General features: G+C 37.6%; 1 protein-coding gene across 1 annotated transcript in view; it reads left to right on the top strand.

The window, feature by feature from the left end:
- The window catches only part of LOC126162031 (chromatin assembly factor 1 p55 subunit), a 35,168-nt gene extending 13,132 nt beyond the window's left edge, over window positions 1-22,036 (top strand). The window contains exons 3-10 of the mRNA XM_049918254.1: window positions 8,152-8,297; window positions 9,474-9,678; window positions 9,763-9,940; window positions 10,032-10,226; window positions 13,476-13,553; window positions 18,724-18,858; window positions 20,324-20,422; window positions 20,505-22,036. Coding sequence (XP_049774211.1) covers window positions 8,152-8,297; window positions 9,474-9,678; window positions 9,763-9,940; window positions 10,032-10,226; window positions 13,476-13,553; window positions 18,724-18,858; window positions 20,324-20,422; window positions 20,505-20,585 — 1,117 coding nt within the window. The 3' untranslated portion in view covers window positions 20,586-22,036. The remainder of the gene's footprint in view (window positions 1-8,151; window positions 8,298-9,473; window positions 9,679-9,762; window positions 9,941-10,031; window positions 10,227-13,475; window positions 13,554-18,723; window positions 18,859-20,323; window positions 20,423-20,504) is intronic.
- Window positions 22,037-23,166: the final 1,130 nt, after the last annotated feature.

Genomic DNA, 23,166 nt, shown 5'->3' with positions numbered 1-23,166 from the left:
ACGGGCCACTAGAACGATGGTTTCTGCTGTGGAAAACGCTATCCCTTGTTCCCTAGGGTGCCCCCAGCAAAAGACTGTACCTTGGTGGTGGCCGGAAATCGTTGAGGCCACTAAAGAGCATCGGTGAGCTATACAGCAACATAAGTGGCACCCTTCCCTAGAGCACCTAATAGCTTTTAAATGGCTCTGTGTCCTTGTTTGCTAGCTTATAAAAAGAGGGAAACAGGGAAGTTGGGAGAGGTGTGGGGTGTGTCTTGACCATCGAGTGCCATATGTCACCTTCCCATGTCTGGATGAAGATCAGATGTGTTTTTGGGTACCTGACTCAAACAGGTGCCCCTGGCATCAGCATCGATGGTGTGTTATCTACAGACACAGACGTGATTGTCGACCACTTTGCTGAGCACTATGCTCGAGCCTGTGTCAGAGAATTACCTCCCGGCCTTTTGCACTTCCAAACTGCGAATGGAAACAGAAGTCCTCTCGTTCACTAGACGCCACAGTAAACCCTATAATGCCCCATTTACAGAGTGGGAGCTACTAAGCGCCCTTGCACATTGCCCCGACACAGCTGGATCAGACCCACAGCCAGATGAGAAAATATCACTCGCCCAACTAAAAGCGATATCTCCTTGTGATCTACAACTGGATGTGGTGCGATGGTATCTTTCCATCACAGTGGTGGAGAGCACAATCATTCCAGTACTCAAACCCGGTAAAAACCCCCTTGATGTGGATAGCTATCGGCCCATCAGCCTCACCAACGTTGTTTGTAAGCTGCTGGAATGTATGGTGTGTCGGTGGTTGGGTTGGGTCCTGGAGTCATGTGGCCTACTGACTCCATACCAGGTCGGGTTTCTGCCAGGGTCGCTCTACCAGTGATAATCTTGTTCCCTTGAGTCTGCCATCCGAACAGCCTTTTCCAGATGCCAGCAACTTGTTACAGTCTCTTTTGATTTATGAAAAGCTTAAGACACAACCTGGTGAAATCATATCCTTGCCTCATTGTATGAGTGGGGTCTGCATGGCCCGCTCCCTAGTTTTATCCAAAATTTCCTGTAGCACAAGTGCTCGCCACGTTGCACGCATTTGTAGCTCTCCTGAGCATCAGAATTACTGTCTCATTTTTCCAGCCACTGCAGTTCATCTCCCTTGTCAGTGGCCCAGGTCAGGGCTTAAGATTGTGGTTTGCGTCCAATAGCTTCTGTCTGAAATGGAGTCCTTCCTCTACTTGAGGACCATTCATGTACACCTCCATGGTTGAAACCTCAGCTGAAGCTTTGGCCGGACCTTTCATGTGGCCCTAAGGACTCAGTTACTCCCGCTTCTCTCCGCTGCCGCTTCCTCTCAATTCTTGACGTGTTCTGGAGCTCTGAAGTGGTTTACACTGACGGCTCAATGGCTGATGGTGACATTGGCTTCATCTACATTCACAGGCAATATTGAACAGCATTCTTGGCCTGATGGCTGCAGTGTTTTCACTGCAGAGTTGGTGGATATATCTCATGCTCTTGAGCGCATTCATTCATGCCCTGTAGAGTTATTTCTTCTGTGTACTGACTCCTTGAGCCGCCTACAAGCTATCAACCAATGCAACCCTTGTCATCCTTCGGTAGCGACCATCTAGGAATCCATCTATTCCCTGGAAAGGTCCAGTCATTCAGTGGTGTTTGTCTGGACATAGTCATCTTTGAAACCCAGGCAACGAACTTGCTGAGAGACTGGCCAAATAGGCTACACGGAAAGCGCTTATGGAGATCGACATTCCAATAACTGACCTGCATTCATTATTACGGCGCAAGGTTTTTCGGCTTTGGGACATGGAATGGCATAGTCTCAGTATGCACAACAAACTGTGTGCTATTAAGGAGACTATGAATGTGCGCAAGTCCTCCACGCGGGCCTCTCGCAGGGTCTTCGTGGTTCTCTGCTGGCTCCGCAGTGGCTGCACTTGGGTGACCCACGGCTACCTCCTGCGCTGTGAAGATTCACGTCAGTGTCGGTGCGGTGCCCGCTCGACATTGTCCCATATTTTTTTGCACGGTCCTAGTTTGGCTGCCCTGAGACATCGTCTTTGGTTACCAGACTCGTTATCATTAATTTTAGCAGACGATGCCTCATCGGGTGGTTTGGTTTCACGTTTTATATGTGAGGGTGGATTTTATCATTTGACCTAAGTTTTAGGGCATGTCCTCTGTCCCTCAGTGTCCTCCACCTTAGTGCTTTTAGGATGGAGGATTTAATGTGTTGCTGGCTTATTGTTTTATTTTCGTGGTCAGCCAGCCACGATAATCTGCTTTCCTGTTTTACTCTCTTCTACCTATTTCTTGTACCATTCTGTGTTTTTCTTGTTCCATTTTGTTCTTTGTAGTGTTCATTGCTCTTCTGTCATTCTTGTGGTTTTTCCTTCCTCTCGGTATTTTGCTTTATGTCAAGTTTTATTCTTTCCCTTGTGAAATTGTTACAATAGGAACAAGGGACTGATGACAAAGCAGTTTGGTCCCTTTCCCCCTTTCAAACCAACCAACAAATGGGCATCATACATAAGTCTGATAGCCCGTGGGTGTCGCCATTAAATCCAGTGAAGAAGAAATATGGCACACGGAGTCCCTGTGGAGATTACTGTATTTTGATTGGCGATACCATCCCTGATTGCCATCCAGTCCCTGTCATGAGGGATTTCATGAATGTTTTAGCTGGAACTACATATTTTAGTGTGATTGGCTGTAAAAAGGCCTATAAGCAGATTAAAAAGGCATAAAGCAGATGCCTGTGGTCAGACATCCACACAACCACATCCATATAAAACCATCTGAGCTTTAGAGTATCTGCGCATGCTATTTGCTCTAAAATAAGCTGCCCATTCATCGTAATATTTTGTGGATGAAGTGCAATGGGTACTGAATTTCTGTTCTGTTCAATCTAGATGATATTTTGTTTCCCAAGACAGCACCATTACATGAGATCCGTATATTTTAGATAGGATACAAAAATATGTTTGTGTCAATAAAACAGCATTGTGTGCAAAAAAAGTAACATCCCTCGCCAATACGGTTTCTTTGACTAGTAATTGCCCACTCAAAGAAGATATAGATCTTTAAAAATGCCCAACCGGTTTTCAGCTGCAAACATAGATTCCTGGGTATTATTAACCTATACTGCTGTCATCTGCAGTCAGCAGCAGATACACTGCTGACAGCAGCACTGGGGACAGTTAATACCACAGTTTGATACATCCAGTCAGGGACACCAGAAATGCAACACACCTTTAAAAAGACGAGCCAGTTTAAAAAAGTTTCTCTCCTGATCTGTAATCCAGCATTAGCAGTGGAGGGAGACACTAGCCAGCTGCTATTGGTGCAGCCTTCCATGCAGTTCTTTGATGTTGAAAATCTTTTGATTTTTTCCTCCCAGAAACTGGCAGGGTTCCAAACCAACTGCAGTGCATAGGACAGAAATCTGCTGGCCACCTGTTAAACTGCATGACACTTCTGCCCTTATGTCGAAATCAGACTATTTGATGTCTATACGGGCAGAAAACGTAATCTCTGATTGCCGCCCCCCCTCCCCCTTGGGGTCACTGCTTGTACAATAAATTACAATCAGCTCAGTGCAGTGCAATCCACAAACAGCTGCAGGAATAAGTACAAAGCAGTTCAGCTGCCCTCCAACTGAAATACAGTTAATAGGTACCAAAGACCTTATTTGGTGTGTGATGTCTTGACTCTCGCCCAGACTATTTGTGCCTGAAATGCTACGTAAACCAATATTTGACCACATTCATAACCTACTCAATCCCTGCACTAAAGCCACCATTAAACTGACAGGAACTTGTGGGGCCCAACATTAGAAATGACTGCCAGTGGTGGAGAATGTCTATAGCGTGTCAACAGTGCAATGTTGACAGGTGTGTAAACAAGCCAATGGAAGGATATCCAGAAGCAACAGGGAGTGTCCCTCAAGCACACAACTCTTGAGGGGTAGCATCCACCATCGAAGGGTTATCTATAGATTTGTGGCTATTGATATAAACTTGCGTCTCAATAATAATCTTTGTAATGAATTGAATTTCCTATGCAGGCTGTTGAGATCAGACCCTTAAGATCAAGGGTGACAATTTGAGTTGGTTGTTTCTCGAACTGTTGTAACCTTTGTTGTGTGGGTTCCAACACCACTATATAACCAGCTGTAATCCTGCAAGCAACAGAATGGTAGTGTGTGGCAAAGGACATTATACTCAGATTAAAATTACTTCATGAGTGATGTTCCAGCACGTCAAGTGGAAGACGTCAGCCATCATCCAGTCATCATTTTTTTGTAGAGCTCCGCATGCTCCCTTTTTGCTTTTTTTGTTGGTATGTTCAGTGCCTTGTGGGTCATGATTTGCTACATTGTGGCAACACCCCCCACCTCCCTTCTTGGTCATTGCAATCAATCACACAGTCACAAAGTAATTTTAATCGGAGTGTAGAAGCAGCACTGCCACTGGCCATACTGGGCCTCGGCATGGTTTTCAAACCATATTTGGAGAAATCAAAATTTGTTTCAGCTCAACAGCTGTTACTTGAACCAGAGCTTCCATTTTACTGCAGCTAGTTAAGATCCTAATGTGAAAGCTATACCCACGCCAACATCTCGCCATGGAGATCATAAAGTATTAATCTACAAGGACCTTAATGTGCTCACATTTTATGTTAAGGACAGATGCATTGTGCCCATCATCACAACTGCCAGTCTGAACCTTTTCAATTACTCATGCACAGTGAACATATGATGCAAATAATAAGCGACAGTAAGCCACTGATGGTATCATTGGAATGGATCAAATTGGCGTATTTAGTGACACCAGATGCCCTGCACAGACATGAAACCTTGGACTCCATGTAGACCAACTCGGTAGTTGTTGTCATTGAACGTGTGTCAACCTCACCTCAGCAAACAAGCCTGCAGAAAGCAACAGAAACACAAGCACTTAACACTAAAGCAGCCAGGCAGCTTAAGAACAGAATCAGTTATGTGTGTTACTGAATTTTTGGTTGTACTGTGGGAGAATCCTATATTATCTGATCAGATAAAACAAGATTGCCTATATTGGTGTGGCATAAATTGTCAGTGGTCTTAGTTTTGAGTTACCTAGTATGGTATGTTTCCAGTGTGATTGTAATTTTTTGTTAGAAAATACAAGCTTTGTTTGCTGAACTAGAATGTATCTGAGGTGGCTTTGGGTGCACAATCACTATTTAATTTTGATAAGCTGACTGTTATGCCTAGCTTAGCTACAACAGGAAATCTAAGGTAGAAATGTAGCAAAAATGTGAGGGACGATGGGAAACAATTGCTGACACTGATGAAGATCCAAATTTACAATCTACATTCAATGATAGATGTTCCAATTATGTTGGGCTGCTACAATGCTTGTGAATGTACGATCGGCATCTGGGAAAAATATGTATCAAAATTTGGCAAAAATTGTCACTTACTCAACAAATTGGTAAGAAAATAGTTGATTTCTTAGTTGCTACAATGATAAGTGGACTTCCAATAGGTTTCTGACCATTAATAATGATTGAGGCTTCAGATTTCAATATTACTAGTGATTAATTCAAGAATCAGTGAAATGCCTGTGAAGAAACCAAATAAATTTTCAATTCTGTGAACTCTGTGAAAGCTGAAAATGAAAATGCATTGCTAACTCTAACTGCATGGTGATGGCTCGTATGTAGATTCTGGAATGTATGCGACACATAACAAATAACTCATTGAATAATTTCCAGTCAACAACTGCAAAAGTTGCAGTAGCAAAACGACTATCTTATGGAAACATTAGTCTCAGTTACCTCCAGTGACAGAGAAAGTGTATAATAATGATTTGTTGCATATATTCTAGGACTTGGAGACGACTTAGTCACCTGACAATGTGTCAATTGCGCATATTGTTTGATACAGTCTGTCTGTATTATTTAAAAAAATGTAATTCTCTGGAACACCAATAGCAACTGCAACTCAAATAGATGACATGTATGATTAGATGAAGTTATTCATGCAGATGCAGTAGAAATCAAAAATTATGAATTGCAGCATCAAAGATTAGGACACCGGATCTGAGTAAGCATGCATTTACTAAAAGAAAGGGCATTGCAGGACTGAATCGGGTGAAAATAAATTTAGATCCATGTATTTCATGTCTAAAAAAGAAGTCTTGATAACCTTTCACTGAAACATCAAGCAAAAAGCAAAAAATTTGGTTGGTATAGCACAGTCAGATTTTTGTGGACCAGAGAGCATGCCTTAGTGTGTGTGGGAGCATGTTATCTTCACTTCTACCGATACATATTAGTCATTTGGTTACATTCTAAAGTCAACAAAAGAAATCTGTTACTTCCGTTGAGTTCAAAGCTTAAGTAGATAGGGAACTTGGTTCAAACATTAAAATAGTTCGAACAGATAATGGGCAAGAGCTCATCAGCTTGTGAAGTCTTTCTTAAAGGTGAATAGAATTGAGACATTACACAAATTTTCTCACACAGCAGAACAAAATGGAGTTGTGGAATGCATGAACGGAATGATAATTGAAAAGGCGCGGTTGATTTGACAGATGATTAAGATGTGAACACAGCATTTCATCTGAAGAATCGTTACCAAAGAACTTATCTGTTTGGATATTAATGAAGGTTTGAAGTGTACCACTGCACTGATCTAAAGTCACCAAACACAATTGTGATGCTTGCTGATGTGCATTTCATTGAAAATTCAAAATACCACTGTGGGAACAGCATCAACAGTAATCAGATTGACGATAACGGTAAGACAATGCTCAGCCAGCATCAGTATGTAAAAGTGTTGGAAAAAGCAATGGAACCAAGAAAATCTGCTACTGTGGATAGAACCAAAGTTAACTGAATTGATATAAAAGTCAGCAAATGGCAGCAGAGATAGGGACAATGCTCAATCAGATACAGATCCTGTGCAGTCAAAAATTAGAATATCACATGAAAGAAAACTGAACCCCAAATATTTTAATGATATTTGTCTTGCTTATTTGAAGCAGCATTGAGTCGTGATTGTGAAAAATAGGTCTTAAATGATTGTCATTACTTTAAAATGAGACTTGGATTTTTTGATTTACGACCAGACATAAAGGCAGTTCCAAATGAGTATTAAAACTCAAATACATGGTGAAACTGAGGCTTGTTTTGTTGCAAAATATTACTCCCATATACCAGGAGAGGATTTTGATGTAATGTTCCCACTTGTTCTTTGGATTAAATTCAGCTACTAAACCCACCGGGTACAAAATTTAAGGACAGCCATTGAACACGTGGAGGTTTGAACTGCATTCCTGTAGGGTGATATTGATGAAGCTAACATTCTTCAACCTAAAGCAGTACACCTTCAACAATTGCTCTGTGAATTCTGTTTCGAACACAGTGAAAAACAGTGTGTTCTGTGATAATTGCATTGAGCCACAGTGGTGTGCATCACACTGAAACAAAATGGAATTAAGGCGCCTCTGTATTTGTAAGATAATTATTGCTGAGAAGTTCAGTCTCAAGTTAACAATACTAACAAGCAGCAAGCTGACTGTGCTTCGCCATTCAAAAGCTAAAGTGATTGTTCGTGTGTGTGTGTGTGTGTGTGTGTGTGTGTGTGTGTGTGTGTGTGTGTGTGTGTGCGCGCACTGATGATAACTACTTATAATATTGTTTATCAGGAACAGTTATCCAAAACTGTAAATGGCAACATTTTTGCCATTTGCCTCTATTTAAGTTTATTATGACTACTATTGCCATTTGTACAATGGAGAAATTTTGAAGTGTGATACAATATTTCTGTTATCAAATATACTTTGTGTATCTGTATATGAAACATGCACATTGTGCAGTAAAGTGCTGGAACAAATCATATGCAGAGACTACATTTAATATGGTATACATTAGATTTACCCTTGTCATGTCTGGCACTAATGTCAAAATAATTCTGTGTTCTTAATATCCTCTTTATTAAGCTATTGGAAGAAAATATAGTTTCCATTAATGGTAAACATGTAGGAAAAGTGATTTTCTCTTAAGTGCTGTTTTTTGAATGAGACAATACATGTTAGAAGTTATTTCTGTCTTTCTTGATATATATAAATTTGACCTTACTTTACAGACCTGAAGGAAAAGACTATTCTGTACATAGACTGATTCTTGGCACACATACATCTGATGAGCAGAATCATTTGCTCATTGCTAGTGTTCAGTTGCCAAATGAAGATGCACAGTTTGATGCATCACATTACGACAATGAGAAAGGAGGTAATATCAGTGAGCATAATCATTGTGTGTTAAATTTTCATTTAAATGTGTTGTTGGTTAGAATTTATATTTTTGTGCTAATTCATTGAAATTGTTTTTAATTTTTATTTTTGGTCTCACTATGAAAGTTACTCAGTAATACTATTTTGGAACTGACAGGGAAATGCCTGGGAAATGTTTTGGCTTGATTTAATTTCGCTAATGAACGCAGGAAGGTTTCATTATTTACTACTCGGTAAATTAATAACACTTTAGAAACTTAACACCTCATTTACAACAACACTGGTTGATTGCTAAACCAAATTTCCTAACTAAATGATATTTGTTCTGAAGTACTACTGTGATTAAGGAAAGGAAGTTAACTGTCTACTTGTGTTATCTGTACATTCTGCATATCTTATGGTGACTTAATATCAAATCAAATTCATGTTACTACGAACAGTCTGCAGTCTGTTTTATTTACTCACATTCTAGACTTGTGTTTAGTTCTTTATTGTCTATTGGATTATGAAATTGAGAAGTGCAGAATTTGGCAGTGCTGAAAGAGTTCTTACATTAGAAAAGAGGTATTGAATATAGTCACGCATTTTGTATCTTAAATATTTGGTAGTTTACATGGCAAACCATCTTAGAAACATTATCCATCAGTTTACTTTTACTTCTTCCACAGTTCTTCTGTGTGTTGTGTTAATTTCTGTAATTCTGCCAGTCTATATTTTTTTTGGTTCCACATAGTCTGTAATTGGTGTAATTTATAGCCATTCATCTTTCAAAACTGTAATAAGACAGCTTTTCCAATCCAAGGTCAAGTTTCTTATTACTGGAATATATAAAATCATATGAATTTGTTCTTTCGGACATGTCCCTGGTTTAGAGTCCTGTTCCAGCTCACGTTCTTACTTGTCTTTGATGATGTCGTACAATCCTGTGCAGCTGATATAAATAATACCTTCCGTGACCTTTCCTTTCTCCTCCCCCTCCTTCAATTTACATAATATATAAAATTTGTGTGTATGTTACTAGAGCTGTATGCTACACTGTTTTTTTCAGCAAGTTTTGTAATTTGTTAAATTTTGGAACCTTAAATCTGTAATTTAAACAGTTATAGACAGAGGTAGACACTTCTAAAAGTTCAAAATGCCACTTTTTTCCTAATGATATTTGTCATTTATTTAGAGTTTGGAGGCTTTGGATCAGTGAGTGGTAAAATAGAAATTGAAATAAAAATTAACCATGAAGGAGAAGTAAACAGAGCTCGTTTTATGCCCCAGAATCCATGTGTAATAGCAACAAAAACACCATCAAGTGATGTTCTGGTATTTGATTACACGAAACATCCTTCCAAACCTGACCCAAGTGGCGAATGTCATCCAGATTTGAGGTATGGTACTTTTTCAAATTATGATACTTCTTCAAATTATGATATTTCCAGATGTGGAAATAATTTGATTTTCTAAAATGCTAGACTTCGTGGACATCAGAAAGAAGGTTATGGCCTGTCATGGAATCCTAATCTCAATGGATATCTGTTAAGTGCTTCTGATGATCATACAATATGTCTGTGGGATATAAATGCAACTCCTAAAGAGAACCGCATAATTGATGCCAAAACAATTTTTACTGGACACACAGCTGTAGTAGAGGCAAGTACAAATTACATACTGCAAATATTTTTGTAATGCTTTTAGTAATTTTCTGGGTTTGAGACATACTGAACACTTCTCATTTTTATAGGATGTGGCTTGGCATTTACTCCACGAGTCACTTTTTGGATCTGTAGCTGATGACCAAAAATTAATGATTTGGGATACTAGGTGCAACAACACAAGCAAACCATCGCATACAGTGGATGCTCACACAGCAGAAGTGAACTGTCTGTCTTTCAATCCATATTCAGAATTTATATTGGCTACGGGCAGTGCTGACAAGGTACTTGTTAATGTATTCATGTATACCTGTGCTTAATTCCCCTTACTGTCACTCAACAATATTTGCAGGTATTGTTGGATCTGGATTATGCGATGAGGTGAAGTTCAGTGATGTAACTTTCAGAATGGGGTTATCATAGAATTATAAAGTCAGTTACATCAGAAATGGAATTTTTTGATTTGTGCGTGTAAGTGACTGGATTGGAAACGGATCACCATTTACAAAACTGATTTACTGTACTGAAGAGTGAAAGTTAATTGAAGCCCAGTTATCATTTCATGTACCTATTGGCTTACATTGCATTTATAGCAGGTGTAACAATCTGTTTGCAATCAGTATTAATATTTAGATATAAACCTTGCACATTCTGTGTCGGTGTGTAAGCACTGTGTGGCACCATGAGTGTCTTCTATATCCTGTTGAATAAAATACCAAAATTCCTGTGATAGAAACACAGTTTCCTGAGGCACTGAAGTATCTGTGCCTCAGGAGTTTTAGATAGGGCAGACATCGGGGAGAGGGGAGGGGGAGGATGCACAATAAATATCCATACCTGCTTACCAATTATGAAGCACTGTTGGGTTCGCTAGTAAATTATATATGCAAACTTTCCTTGTAAATCATTGTACTTGTTAGTAAAACCATATCAAAATTCCCACAGTGGTTCCTCAGATTAGACCAAATATGCAGACAGAAGTGAACAAGGTGCTTTAAATTTATATATGTGGAGATTACTACATTGGTTTCTGCAGCACTGGATAAACTCGAGTCTTAAACTTTCCAGTCTACTCCTAATAGTGACTATTAATGTCCAGTTAAGCCTTTGTCAGTCATTACAGAAAACTGACAATGTTTCAGGTGGTATGTTTTGGTAAGTTTGTGCTTGAGCACTTCCATGTATTCTGTTCAACAGTACACTCAGTTAACCGAGCTACCACCAGAATGTCTCATTGAGTACCATTGGGGTTATATAGACCCCCAAGTATTTTACACAGATTGTGTTGGCAGTATTTTAATGAACTAACATCAATAAAAACATACATTAGTTGTTCAGTGAAACAGTAATGATTTTATTTTCATAAATATTGCATTCAAGAAACGGAAAGAATTTTAGGTTGGAGTCTTATTGACCCTAGTGGTACACACTGAAAAAGTGTTGTAAATAGAAAACTGAACAAAAATTGTTTGGTACAATTGACTGAGAGAGATTTTGAAGGAAAACTATCTTTGCAAACTAGGGAGATATGATTTTTTAATGTGCTTATGGGGCAATGTTGACTCTAGTGGTACTAGGAGGGTTAAATGTTCTTTATTATAGTGCAGACTTAATGCTTGGACTTTCAGCAAGATATCAGTAATCAAAATATGTGTCACTGGTGAGATAGTCCTAAATATCAATATCATTTATCTTGTTTCTTTTCGCTTTTCATAAAAACAGATCATGCAGAGTTTTTCTCTATGGTCTGAAAACTTGTTTTGCAGATGTTTAACAAAAAAGTACTTCTACTTGCAAACGGATGTAATCAGTGACAATGAGAAGACTGCATTCATGAACAGTGTGTAGGTTGGTTGGATGGCTACGTACTGAAATGTGGCAATCCTGTCTCCAAAAATCAGTATTTAATTTTGTGGGAGAGTATTGTACATCTACAATATAAGAAAGTATAGGTAGCTACTCACTATAAAGATGACACGTTGAGTTGCAGACAGGCCCAGTGAAAAGACAGGTACATTTTAGCTTTTGACCAAAGCCGTCTTTGGAACAGAAAACACATTCGTGCACACAAGCAAGCACATCCTGTTATGCCATTCCCCAGGTGTTTTGGATGTGTATACACCCGCCACTTGGATTTTTATACCCTGCTGTGGAAGTTTGAATGCATCTTGAGCTGCTGACCTCACTGCTGTGGATGAATTACTTCCTCATCTTGGTGAATAAAGGAGTTTTGAGTATTTATCATACAACCTATGTGCCTCATTGTGCGCTATCATTTGCAGAAAACCTTGTTTCGATATCTTGAATCATTTACGAGATATGGCAATTGTAATGACCACACGATTCTTAGTGTGCAAGTATGTGACTGGAGGCTTTGTGCACTACAGTCATTCAGATATAAAACCCAATAACTCCAGAACAAAGTGAGATCCTTTTGCTCTCAATTTCAAACCAAATTTTGATGCCATGTTGACATTTCATCCACTGCAATGTATAAGCTAAAGTCAACCATACACAGTTCATGCAATGCATTTCCACCTCTTAATTTGATGCAGCGCAGTATGTATGACAGATAACAAAGAAATTCAGGTCTTTATCGAGTGCACATATCTGACTGTAAGGCGGGCAAAAATAAATTCGTTTTGCACCTGATATTTTTTGAAAAATAGAATAATTATTTCATATCAGCTGGTACACCATCTCTCAGCACAGGCATCAACATTTGGTGAGCAGTACAGCCGTAACAAAAGCAGCCTCAGCATGGAGTGCAAAGAGCTCATATGTATCAGTGAAAGGGTTAATAGGTTTATTATGTTGCACATTATTTTTTAAGTCACAGTTAAAATTGATAATTGACAAGCATTCTATCAAAAGCTCATTGAGATTACCCAAAATTCAGAGTTCTGTGGTGAATTCTGTACTGGATTTTTTAAAGAAGTATTCCATGGAGGGAAATGTGGAGATCTGTAAGAATCGTGACCTGGATAAAGTGGTCACCAAAATGACATGTCCTTTTGCAGAGCTTTCATAAGTTTTTCTTCAGATAGAAGAAACTGCAGAAAGACCCGCCACTACTTAAAGTTCTTACTCCTCTGTTAAAAGAAAGGATTGCATCCATGTGGTATTGGTGTATTAACTGTGCATTTCTCCTCCCCATCTCATCCAGGATTTTTCCAGTTTTCTTCATCATGAATAGTAATTGCTAGCAACTGTTGTATCCTGCTTGTGATTAAAAGGTATGCACAAAACTAATTAGGAAAATATAAGTAAATTGATTTTTGTGTTGTACTACCCAGAAATGCATTAAAATTATATATGCAGTTATTAATGTTTCATTTGTAAGAATCGTAAGTGACTGTATTTTAGTATAAAATAGTGAGTTTTTCATTGCAGTAGGAAAATGTGGTATATAAACAAAGATTTAAAGTGTTCCATTTAGAATATTAACAGTTGTTATTGGTTTCTGAGATGATGTCTTTAAAGACATTTCATTTTCTAAAGTTAACCTGATTATTGTGTACCTTTTGTTTCAGACTGTGGCTTTGTGGGATCTCCGAAATCTCAAACTTAAGCTTCATTCATTTGAATCTCACAAGGATGAAATATTCCAGGTTTGTTTTAAAGTACTTAATCTCCACTGATGTGTGATAATGTTTTCTTTAAAGCTGTAGGTAGCTTTGTTGTTTCTCACTTTCCCATTTATCTCGCATGGTGAGAGACCTAGACCATTTGCTATACAAACTAAAGAAATCCGCGAAAAAGTCTTTCGTATGCAACCTTTTTTCATGGATCCATTAGATTTTCTTAGTATTAGTTGCAATAATCTAAATAAAAGATATCAAGTCTTACCATTTAGTTTGCACTCATTATTTTAATGGCATGCTCTTTGTCTAAATAATTGCATCAGCTGCAAAAAACCGTAAATACTGAGACTCAAGGAAGAAGAAGAATCCTGTCACACTACCATATAGTACAGCAGCCAGCACCTCCAATGATATCTTTCATTGGAAACATTGTACTGGGTTGTTTAGTTCAGATGCCATTAATCACAACTGCTCAGATGACTATGCGGAACAATATTGAACTGATATGATAAGTTTCGCACAAAAGTATGCTTCCAAAAACTGTTAAATTGCCTGCAGGGCCTAAAAATTTTCTACTTTTGCAAAGCATAATAGGTTATACAACTTTCCAGCAATCTCTGGGTTTATGCTTACAGTAAAGTCCCTTTTTAACAAATTTAAGGATCCAAATAATTTTTCCCTTCAATGAGGACCTTTGTCAGAGAACATGTAAGGAGTTGTCAAGAACTGTAATTGAAGAATGTTAATTGAAGGATGTTTTTAGGTGATGTAAATGCTATATTTAATTACAAAATTACAAATATCCTGTGCGAGCAAATTTAAATTCAGTAAATATATAGTATCACACTTTCCTTGGAACATATCCTTTAAAAAATAAATGAAGCCTTGTTGGTTTTCTCCTTCAGTCTTATTGCAGAAAAAGTTGTTGCTCCAGTTGGTTTATGTAAGTTGTAATTGATTCATCTACATTAAAAAAAGGAAAAGAATTCTCTTGGACAGCTACAGCGAAACTTAGTTCAGTGGCTGTCGCTGTTGTCGTCTGTTACTGAATTCCAGGGAACAACAAACATATGCTCAGGCTGTAGAATGCTGAATCTCATCTTCTTCCTCTCAATAAATAAAATTGATTTCTCCGCCACTGTTACTATGTACAATGAAACTTTTCAAGGGATTAGAAAAAAGTGGTGTAAAATGTGGGAAATAATGTTTTAAGCATTAAAAGTTACATATAATCCCGATTTGCATTTTTGTACTTTCTGTAAGATATATGTCTACATAATATGCATCAAAATACTTGTCTGGGACTTGTATCTAATAAGTTTCTTATCTAATAAAAAGCCCCGATGTAACTGGAAGTGATAATTCTCTGGGAAGTAGACACATTTGACTTAATTTACGAGGGTGGTTTGAAAAGTTCTCAGAAACACCACTAGCGCAACGAGTTGTTCACATGATATTCATTGGACTGTTTCTTGTAAACACGTGCCACATCAGTGCTCTTGGAAGAGAGCTGTGGTGGTGATGTGGCGCTGTTCCTGCATAGTGACCTGCGACGATGAAAAAGAGATTCAAGCAGTGACTAAGTCCTTCATAAAGAAAAGTATAAAAGCAAAGGACATTCATACCGATTTCCAGAATACATTGGGGGTCTCTGCTCCTTCGTATTCAGCTGTTGCCTAGTGGACAAATGAATTTAAATTTGGTCGGGAGAGCTTAGATGATTGGTGCAGTGGTTGGCCAAGATGTCACTACCCCAGAAATCATTGCAAAAGTGCATAAAATGGTCATGGAGGATAGCCGATTCAAAATGCATCAAATTGCTTGTGCATGCCAGATGTCATATGAAAGGATACATCACATTTTAACTGAAGAATTACAAATGAAAAAATTATCTGCAAGATGGGGGCTGTGACTCTTGATGCTGGATCAAAAACTCATATCAGAACATTTGGCCGATTTTAGGAGAAACGAAAAAGATTTTTTGCACTGATTTGTGACCACATAAAAATTGGCTGCACTACTATACCCCAGAGACAAAGTAACAGCAGTGGAAACTTGCTATTTCTCTGCCACCAAAGGAGCAAACATGATTTCTTCAGCAGGAAATTCATGGTATCAATGTTCTGGGATGTGAAGGGGACTCTGTAGATTTATCTGATTTATCTCCCCCCTGAGCAAACAGTTACTGGGGAATACTATGCTAACCTCCTGGGCAAATTGCAACAGAAGATAAGCAAAAAAGGCCAGGTTTAGCAATGAAGAAAGTCATCTTCCATCAAGACAATGTGCACCCGCACACATGTGCTGTCACCATAGCAAAATTACACGAACTGAGGTATGAATTGTTGCCAAACCCACCTTATTCGCCTGATATGGCTCCGTTAGACTTCCATCTCTTCCCAGAACTGAAATTTTTTCTTGGTTGACGAAGATTCACCTCAAACAAAGAATTATAGCCAGAGTTGACAACTATTTTAAAGGCCTGGAGAAGACAGATTTTAGAGATGGGATCAAGGCACTGGAACATCGTTGGACCAAGTGCATTATTCTGCAAGGAGACTACATTGAAAAATAAAAAGTTTCAGTGATATAAGTAGTTTTTTCTATTCAGTTCAAAGAACTTCTCAAACCACCATCATAATAATCACAATTAATGGTTCTTGGAAGTCCTGCAACTGTCATTCGTTACATAAATAATGAAATACTGCATCAATTCTGTATTTTTCATTCTTAGCATAACATGTTTTGAGAATTTATTCTTGTCATCAAGTGCAAATATTTAAATTAGTATCTTGTGTGGTGTTTGCATATGTGTTGTTCCACGTGTCTTGCAGTGTAATTCTTTTTGAGGTTATCAGGTATTGTGCCTCCTCAATTATGTAGAGAACTACACACATACGAACTATCACTAAAATTGTTTGTGAAATATTGCAAAAAATACTTACATAAATATTTGTGTTTGACAATGAGAATAAATTTTTGGAACTTGTGTTGCTAAGCATGAAAAAGTATATAACTAGTGCTGTGTTTAAACCAAAAGCATTTGCCGCAAAATTAGCAATTGTTTCAACCAATACAAGAGACCAGACAACGAAACACATTAAATATGATTTGAATAACACACATCAAGACGATCACAACAATTACACAGGTGTACATGTGTAGTAGAGACAGTTTGGATCAGCCACCAAGCCGAGTAGCAGTTGGTAGTGACAGGAGGTCACGAATTGTTTAGACTTTACCTTTTTACCAGTTCAGTAGTGATAAAATAATTAACCAAGTAACGTTTATAAACACTTATGGCCAGTGCCATGCCATCGTAATTTAATGTCAATTACTTCAGTTCTTTTCCCCCACAAACTTTTTTTCATAAAGTGTAAATTGCAGTAAAGTTATAAACATGTTAATGCAAAAATCAGACACAAATAATCAGATACAAATTAACACTGTGGACATAGGAAATTTGACAGGAACATAAAAGCAGGATTATACTGTATTTGGCTTTAACCATGTGCTATCCCAGCTCCAGAGGCTGAAGATGAGTTGTGCAATTTGGAGGAATGTACAAAATATTTGTACAGGGGGCAGGTCAATAAAATATTTTCCGTACTGCTCCACACTTCTTGGCATCCAAATGCCTAAAAAGATATCTGATGTCTTCAGGCACTGCTCGTGTACTCAGAAGTACAGTATCTAAAAAACCTGTGAATTTTAAACTTTCGTATTATTAGTGGAGGCGGCTTATCAATCCCACCTCTACACACAATAGTTCATCCTTCCTTTACGTTTATCTCCATTGCACACACTCCCTTACTGGAAAAAGAGTTTGCATGAAGTAAATTTTAAAAGATGCCTGTTTCTTCAGTTTTGAAAATGTCTCTGGGCTTATAACACTGTATCAGTCGTGGCAATGTAATGATTCCTAATAGTTTACACTTACGCTGACCATAGCATCACTTTGAAACATTTTTTAATGATCTAACCAGTGTTTGATGCACTGAAATTTATTTCATGAGAATTCTGCTGCCGTGTTTCTGCTAATAAGAATGCTGCCACTTCGCATGCCTGTGAAGTATTTTAAAAGAAGGTGTGTGCATCTTTTTCCTACAGCTAGAAAAAGGAAGTGCATTCCAAAAACCAGCCACGCTCCGTAGCTTTTGTTTGTTTGCCTATCAGTGACTTGACACTTCTTTCAGTGAATCATCTGCTTTATTTCTAACCAATTCCGACATCATTAAACGTAGACCTACGAATACGAATGTTTCTCTTAGATCCATAGAGATTGTTAGCTTCGGCATTTAAGAACGCTCCCTTAGTTTTGACAATGCCACACATGTCGACGATGCTAGATTGTATTTCTTTGCCATGATGGAAACATCTCTCTTAATATTGTCATCACTGCTTAGGATGATCGTTAGCTTTTGCTGAACTGTGAGCTTTCTACATTTGCACAAACTCCATAAAAGTTAGTTGCTAGCCTTAAACAATTCAGTTAACAAAAAACTACTTTTTACGCTTTGTAAACTTGGTGAAAGTGACGTCAGATAATGTGACTGCAGTCATATGGAATAAATTTGAGAAGCGTGACTGGTATGTCATGTGAAATGGAAAGAAATGGGAAACTCTGTTGGACATGTTATGAGTTACGTGAAAACTGCATTACAGTTTGCAAAATTTTCACATTTATTACTCAAAAGTGCAATTTTTTCTTGAAGTGGAGTTCACTAAAATAGGGAGAAGTAACATACTCCTTAGGAGAGATTCACTGATGCAGCCAGAAAAGTTTTTTAAAATCCAAATTTCCATAAATTTGGGGTTTTACTGTATATGCAGTAGAGCATTCAGCTATGTACCTTCATACATGAATTAAGAATAAGGGTTGTTGTTACTGACAGTGGAAAGTACCATTTGGTACCATCACCATTTTCTTGTGTATTTGTTTTCTCTTTCACCTTTTAAGTTAAAAGAATGGGGTTCCTAAACAGTCACGTTTGTTTTCCCTTACTTCATATTTTTAATTCATTACGACTACCATTATAACTTCAATTTTTTACCCACACATAATTTGTTGGTGTAATTCATTGTTGTTACATGAAATGTTTGTGTTCTCATTTGCTGTTGCTTTGTTGTGCATTTATCAGTAAAAAAATGTTTGGTTCCCTTTAACTATGGATTAATACAAAGTAAATTGTCACAGGTTCAGTGGTCTCCTCATAATGAGACAATCCTGGCTTCAAGTGGAACAGATAGAAGACTACATGTTTGGGACTTGAGTAAGATTGGAGAGGAACAGAGTGGTGAGGATGCTGAAGACGGACCTCCAGAACTTTTGGTTAGTTGCATTCTGTCATCTCTAATGACAGTAGAAAAGGAAAAGTGTTAATGGGTATTTTCTACGTGGATCGTATGAAATAAAAAGGCATACATGTTCCTCCCAATACTGTTAAATGAGTGGTGTCGTCTTACCTGCCTTTGTGGTAAATTGGTGAAAATGCCGTGTTGTTGAAGACTTGGGTGCCTTTTACCCAAGAACACTAAGTTACAACAATGTTGGAGTGTGTGTGTCAGTGACCCTTCTGTATATCTGTCAAGTGTTTCCTCTGGCAGTATTCTCTCCTTGCCAGGTTATCACAATATTATTGCCAGAATATGGTGCAAGATGTATCTATTTCATTGTAATTCTGGTCCATTGCTACACCGAATAAGTTTTTACGCATGTTCTGTACTTGAATTGTTAAAATTTCACCTTTCATTGGTAACTGTTTACCTAATGCAGTCTTCGGTTGGAGGTGTGTGTTTGACTTAACTTGTGTTAAAAAGTAATCCATTATCAATTCACTTTTGAATTGAATGTAAGATAATTATTTGTATGCAATTATCAAAAATTATACACAGATGTGTGATCAGTACATTTTTCGCACAAGTTCTGGGTATGGCAGCTGAACTGTCTGACAGTTGTTGCCAGTATTGGTGATCCTGACACATCTAATTTGGATTACTCTTACATGCCCTTGTACCAGATCATATCCAACCCTCCCTACCCCTAAAATGCATAGTGCTAATGAGTGCACCAGTTATGCAAAAGTTAAAGTTAACAAAACAGCTATTTGAAGAAATTAATTTTGTAGATATTAGGTGTTTCACAGATCAGTGTGTTCAAAATATGATCTAACAAAAGGTAACCATAAGAATATTCAGTATGAAGATGCTGAGCAAAATATCAGGAGCAACATTAATAGTCTACAGAAAGTAAGTTCACTCTACAGCAGCTTGTGCACTCGTTTATTCAAACCACCTTGGCTGATTAAAACTGTGCCATACCAAAATCGAACTTGGAACGTTTGAAGTAAAACTTGAGGTTGGGTTGTGAATCACTCTTGGACAGCTTAAAGGGTAAAGTATTTGCCCACAAAAGACAGATGTCCCAGGTTAAAATCAGTCTGGCACACAGTTATAATCTACCATTAAGTTTTATTGCTAGGCTTTTTAAACAGCTTTTGTCACCCTCCTATATGTTTCATTGTGTGTTCTTTTGTGAATGTCTTGTGAAAAACCTTATCACATATTTGGTGACACATTGTGTGTCTAAATTTGGACATAATATTGCATTAATTGCCGAATTGTCATAACAAAATACTGTACGTCGGAAGCAGGTTACTTAAGTCAGCCCTGTTGTGTGGAGTAAGGACTTCCTATTTGTGCATTTAGTACACATTGTTCTTTAACTCTTTATCACATTTATTTAGAAATAGTTTGGTCTTTATCTGTCATTCATTCTTTTTTTTTTCTCTTGTCAGTTCATTCATGGTGGACACACTGCCAAGATATCAGATTTCTCTTGGAACCCAAATGAGCCATGGGTAATTTGCTCAGTTTCTGAGGATAACATTATGCAGGTATATATAGTTCATCTATTGTCTAAAGTTTTGATTGCATTCTTAATAATAAATTGATTGTAACTAATTCTGGTTTCTGTAGGTGTGGCAGATGGCTGAAAATATTTATAATGATGAAGAACCTGAAGCAGCTGCAGCAGAACTTGAGCCTGGAGCATCATAATTATATTCTCTGGAACTGTGGGCACATCTGATGGTAACTTCCTGTATTAGGAAGTAACAGGAAGCAGAGTTTTTATATAAGCATCCACATGTTATCACACTTGAATTATGGTTTTTTTACAATACTATTTTTTGCAGTCTTACTGTGTGTGTGTTGACTGTTTGAAAACTGTGTACTTGCAGCTTATTTCCATGTAAGGCTAACATTGACAGTAGGGAGTGTTAATTTTTAATATGAATGCCGTAATAGACAATACTTACCTGTACCTGTCAGGATGGCATTTGTTTCATAATTTGAATACTCATCTATACAATGTTGACATATGCTGCTCAGCTTTATTGATGGTTTTTGTGTCCCTTTTAAAAGTACAGGCTGAAACTGGACCAATGAAATTTATTTGCTTGTATCAGTGTGTGAGAGAAAGAATTGGAATTGTTGGAAAAGGGCAATATATTCTTTTAATATTGTCGTATATGTAAAATATTGATTGTGAACAAGGACTTTGTAATAATAAGTTGTGGTTAAAAACACATTTACAAAATGAATGTGTGTGTGTGTGTGTGTGTGTGTGTGTGTGTGTGTGTGTGTGTGTGTGTGTGTGTGTGTGTGTGTTGATACCGATCATGAATCACACTTCAAATTATGGTTGTAATTTGTCTATGCTTTGTATCCATTAGGCTAATTGTAGCAGGATGGATAAATTATTTATAATTATGATGGTACTGAGGAATCACTTTTCCTTATCGGAGACACCAGGACTGTTAAAGACTGGAAAATTGATGTGTCTGCAAATAAATCAAGATACAATTCACAATGAATTTATTCAAGATAGCAGTTGTAAGCTGCTGGGAAAGAATACTGCTGCCATCTTACACTGATTTGTTGTTTAGTAAATTTACTTACTGGCAGACAAGACTGATAACATATCTCCAGAAACTGAAGTCTGTTGTGGGTCACATGTATTGACATTCTGAGATTGTTCAAGGATTAAAGCCTTGCATAGTATTATTAGCATGAAGTAATTTATGACCTATAATTCATACTTGTGAATAGTTTAAATGTGATCTACAATCAGTCACTGCAAAAAGGAAAACTACCTGAAGAAAGAAAGCTACATGCTGAATATTACATGAAGTTAATTTATGATAAAATTTGAAGGAAAAATTAATTTTGGTCTTATTAAATTCAATGAAATATAAAGTACTTAGTGGAAAACACGAAAGTTGCAACTAACAAGAAGAAAGCACTGTTTGTTCCAGAGGGGGAAATTTCATCGAAGATACAAACTGTCATCGAACTGAAATGAGTTTATGGTAAAAATTTGTTTAATTATAAGGTTTATTTTAGTATACATGAAATTAACACTGAAACATTTTAAGTAATATGCGTTTGTAAATATGAAAATGTACTCGTAAGTTAGAGCATTAAAATTTTTCAACCATTGTGTATAATTTTTGTGAATTTACTTTTGCCCTTTAAATTCTCTCTTACAAGTATTTAAAATAAGAAAAAAAACTTTAAGCAATAACTAGTTAATTTAAGTGTAAAGGTAGTAGCTCACCAAATAGTAGAGATATGTAGTTGTTGACAGGCTTGCCAGTTGTTAACCCTTTGCTATACGATTTAAGTTTCGTTAGTGTGGGCTGTAAGTGGCTGCAAGGTACGGATGCGCCTTAAGATTCCCAGCACTTGCACACGCTAAGGCTGCGGTGCACTACCCCTGGTGGCGTCTGAAGTCGTGCAGACGCCCTCGGGATTTGGAAGTACGTGTGAGATACCAGTAACATGACATTTCTACAGGTATCATAAATAACGACAATTAGTTGCTCATTGGAAACGAAACATTCATTGTGTCAAATGCAACGATATAGTCACAGATGTTTTATTTCCCTTTATAACCAAATATACATTGATGAAATACATCTTAATAATAATATTCACAACACTGCAATGATTTAGGACTGTATAATATTTTGTTCAAAACATTCTGAGACCTGTTAGTTATTACGTTTGCAAACATATTTTCAAACACAACGCCTTCACAATGACGTGTACACAAATTTAATAGTTTTAGATCGTATGATATCATTCAAAACAATCTGGCACATGTAATGAAACCCTGCCTTTTTCCATTCCCACGTTGTTTCGCTGCATCATTTATGCTTTCTGCACACTACACAAGCTCTCGCTGGATTTACTTTTGATGGTGTTGGATCAATACGTTTGGGGAAAATGTGCCCAGTGTTGCACGTGCAGTCTTTGTGGTATATCGCCAGATGCTTCCCTTCCTATTATATTCCGGTAAAGGTGTAGTTTTCAACAATGATTCTGCAATGTGAATCCTATATTCTGCATAGCTCTGTCGTTTGCCGCAATGTATTTTGTAATACAAAATGTACGTGTTAAATAGAGCAACATCAAATAGGTAAGAGAATATGATGCAGTATCCTTTCATACATTTTCTCATCACAGGGAGGCATGCGTGCATCTGATCTTGGTGATAAATTCCAATCACACCTCTATTGTATTCGACGACACATTTTGGTTTCCACAACGCATTGTGGAGAGGTGTGCCTGTGGC

This window comes from Schistocerca cancellata, chromosome 2 (assembly GCF_023864275.1).
Source record: "Schistocerca cancellata isolate TAMUIC-IGC-003103 chromosome 2, iqSchCanc2.1, whole genome shotgun sequence".
NCBI lineage: Eukaryota > Metazoa > Arthropoda > Insecta > Orthoptera > Acrididae > Schistocerca > Schistocerca cancellata.
The sequence above is the reverse complement of the archived record's forward strand: the minus strand, read 5'-3'. Positions and strand labels throughout refer to the sequence as shown.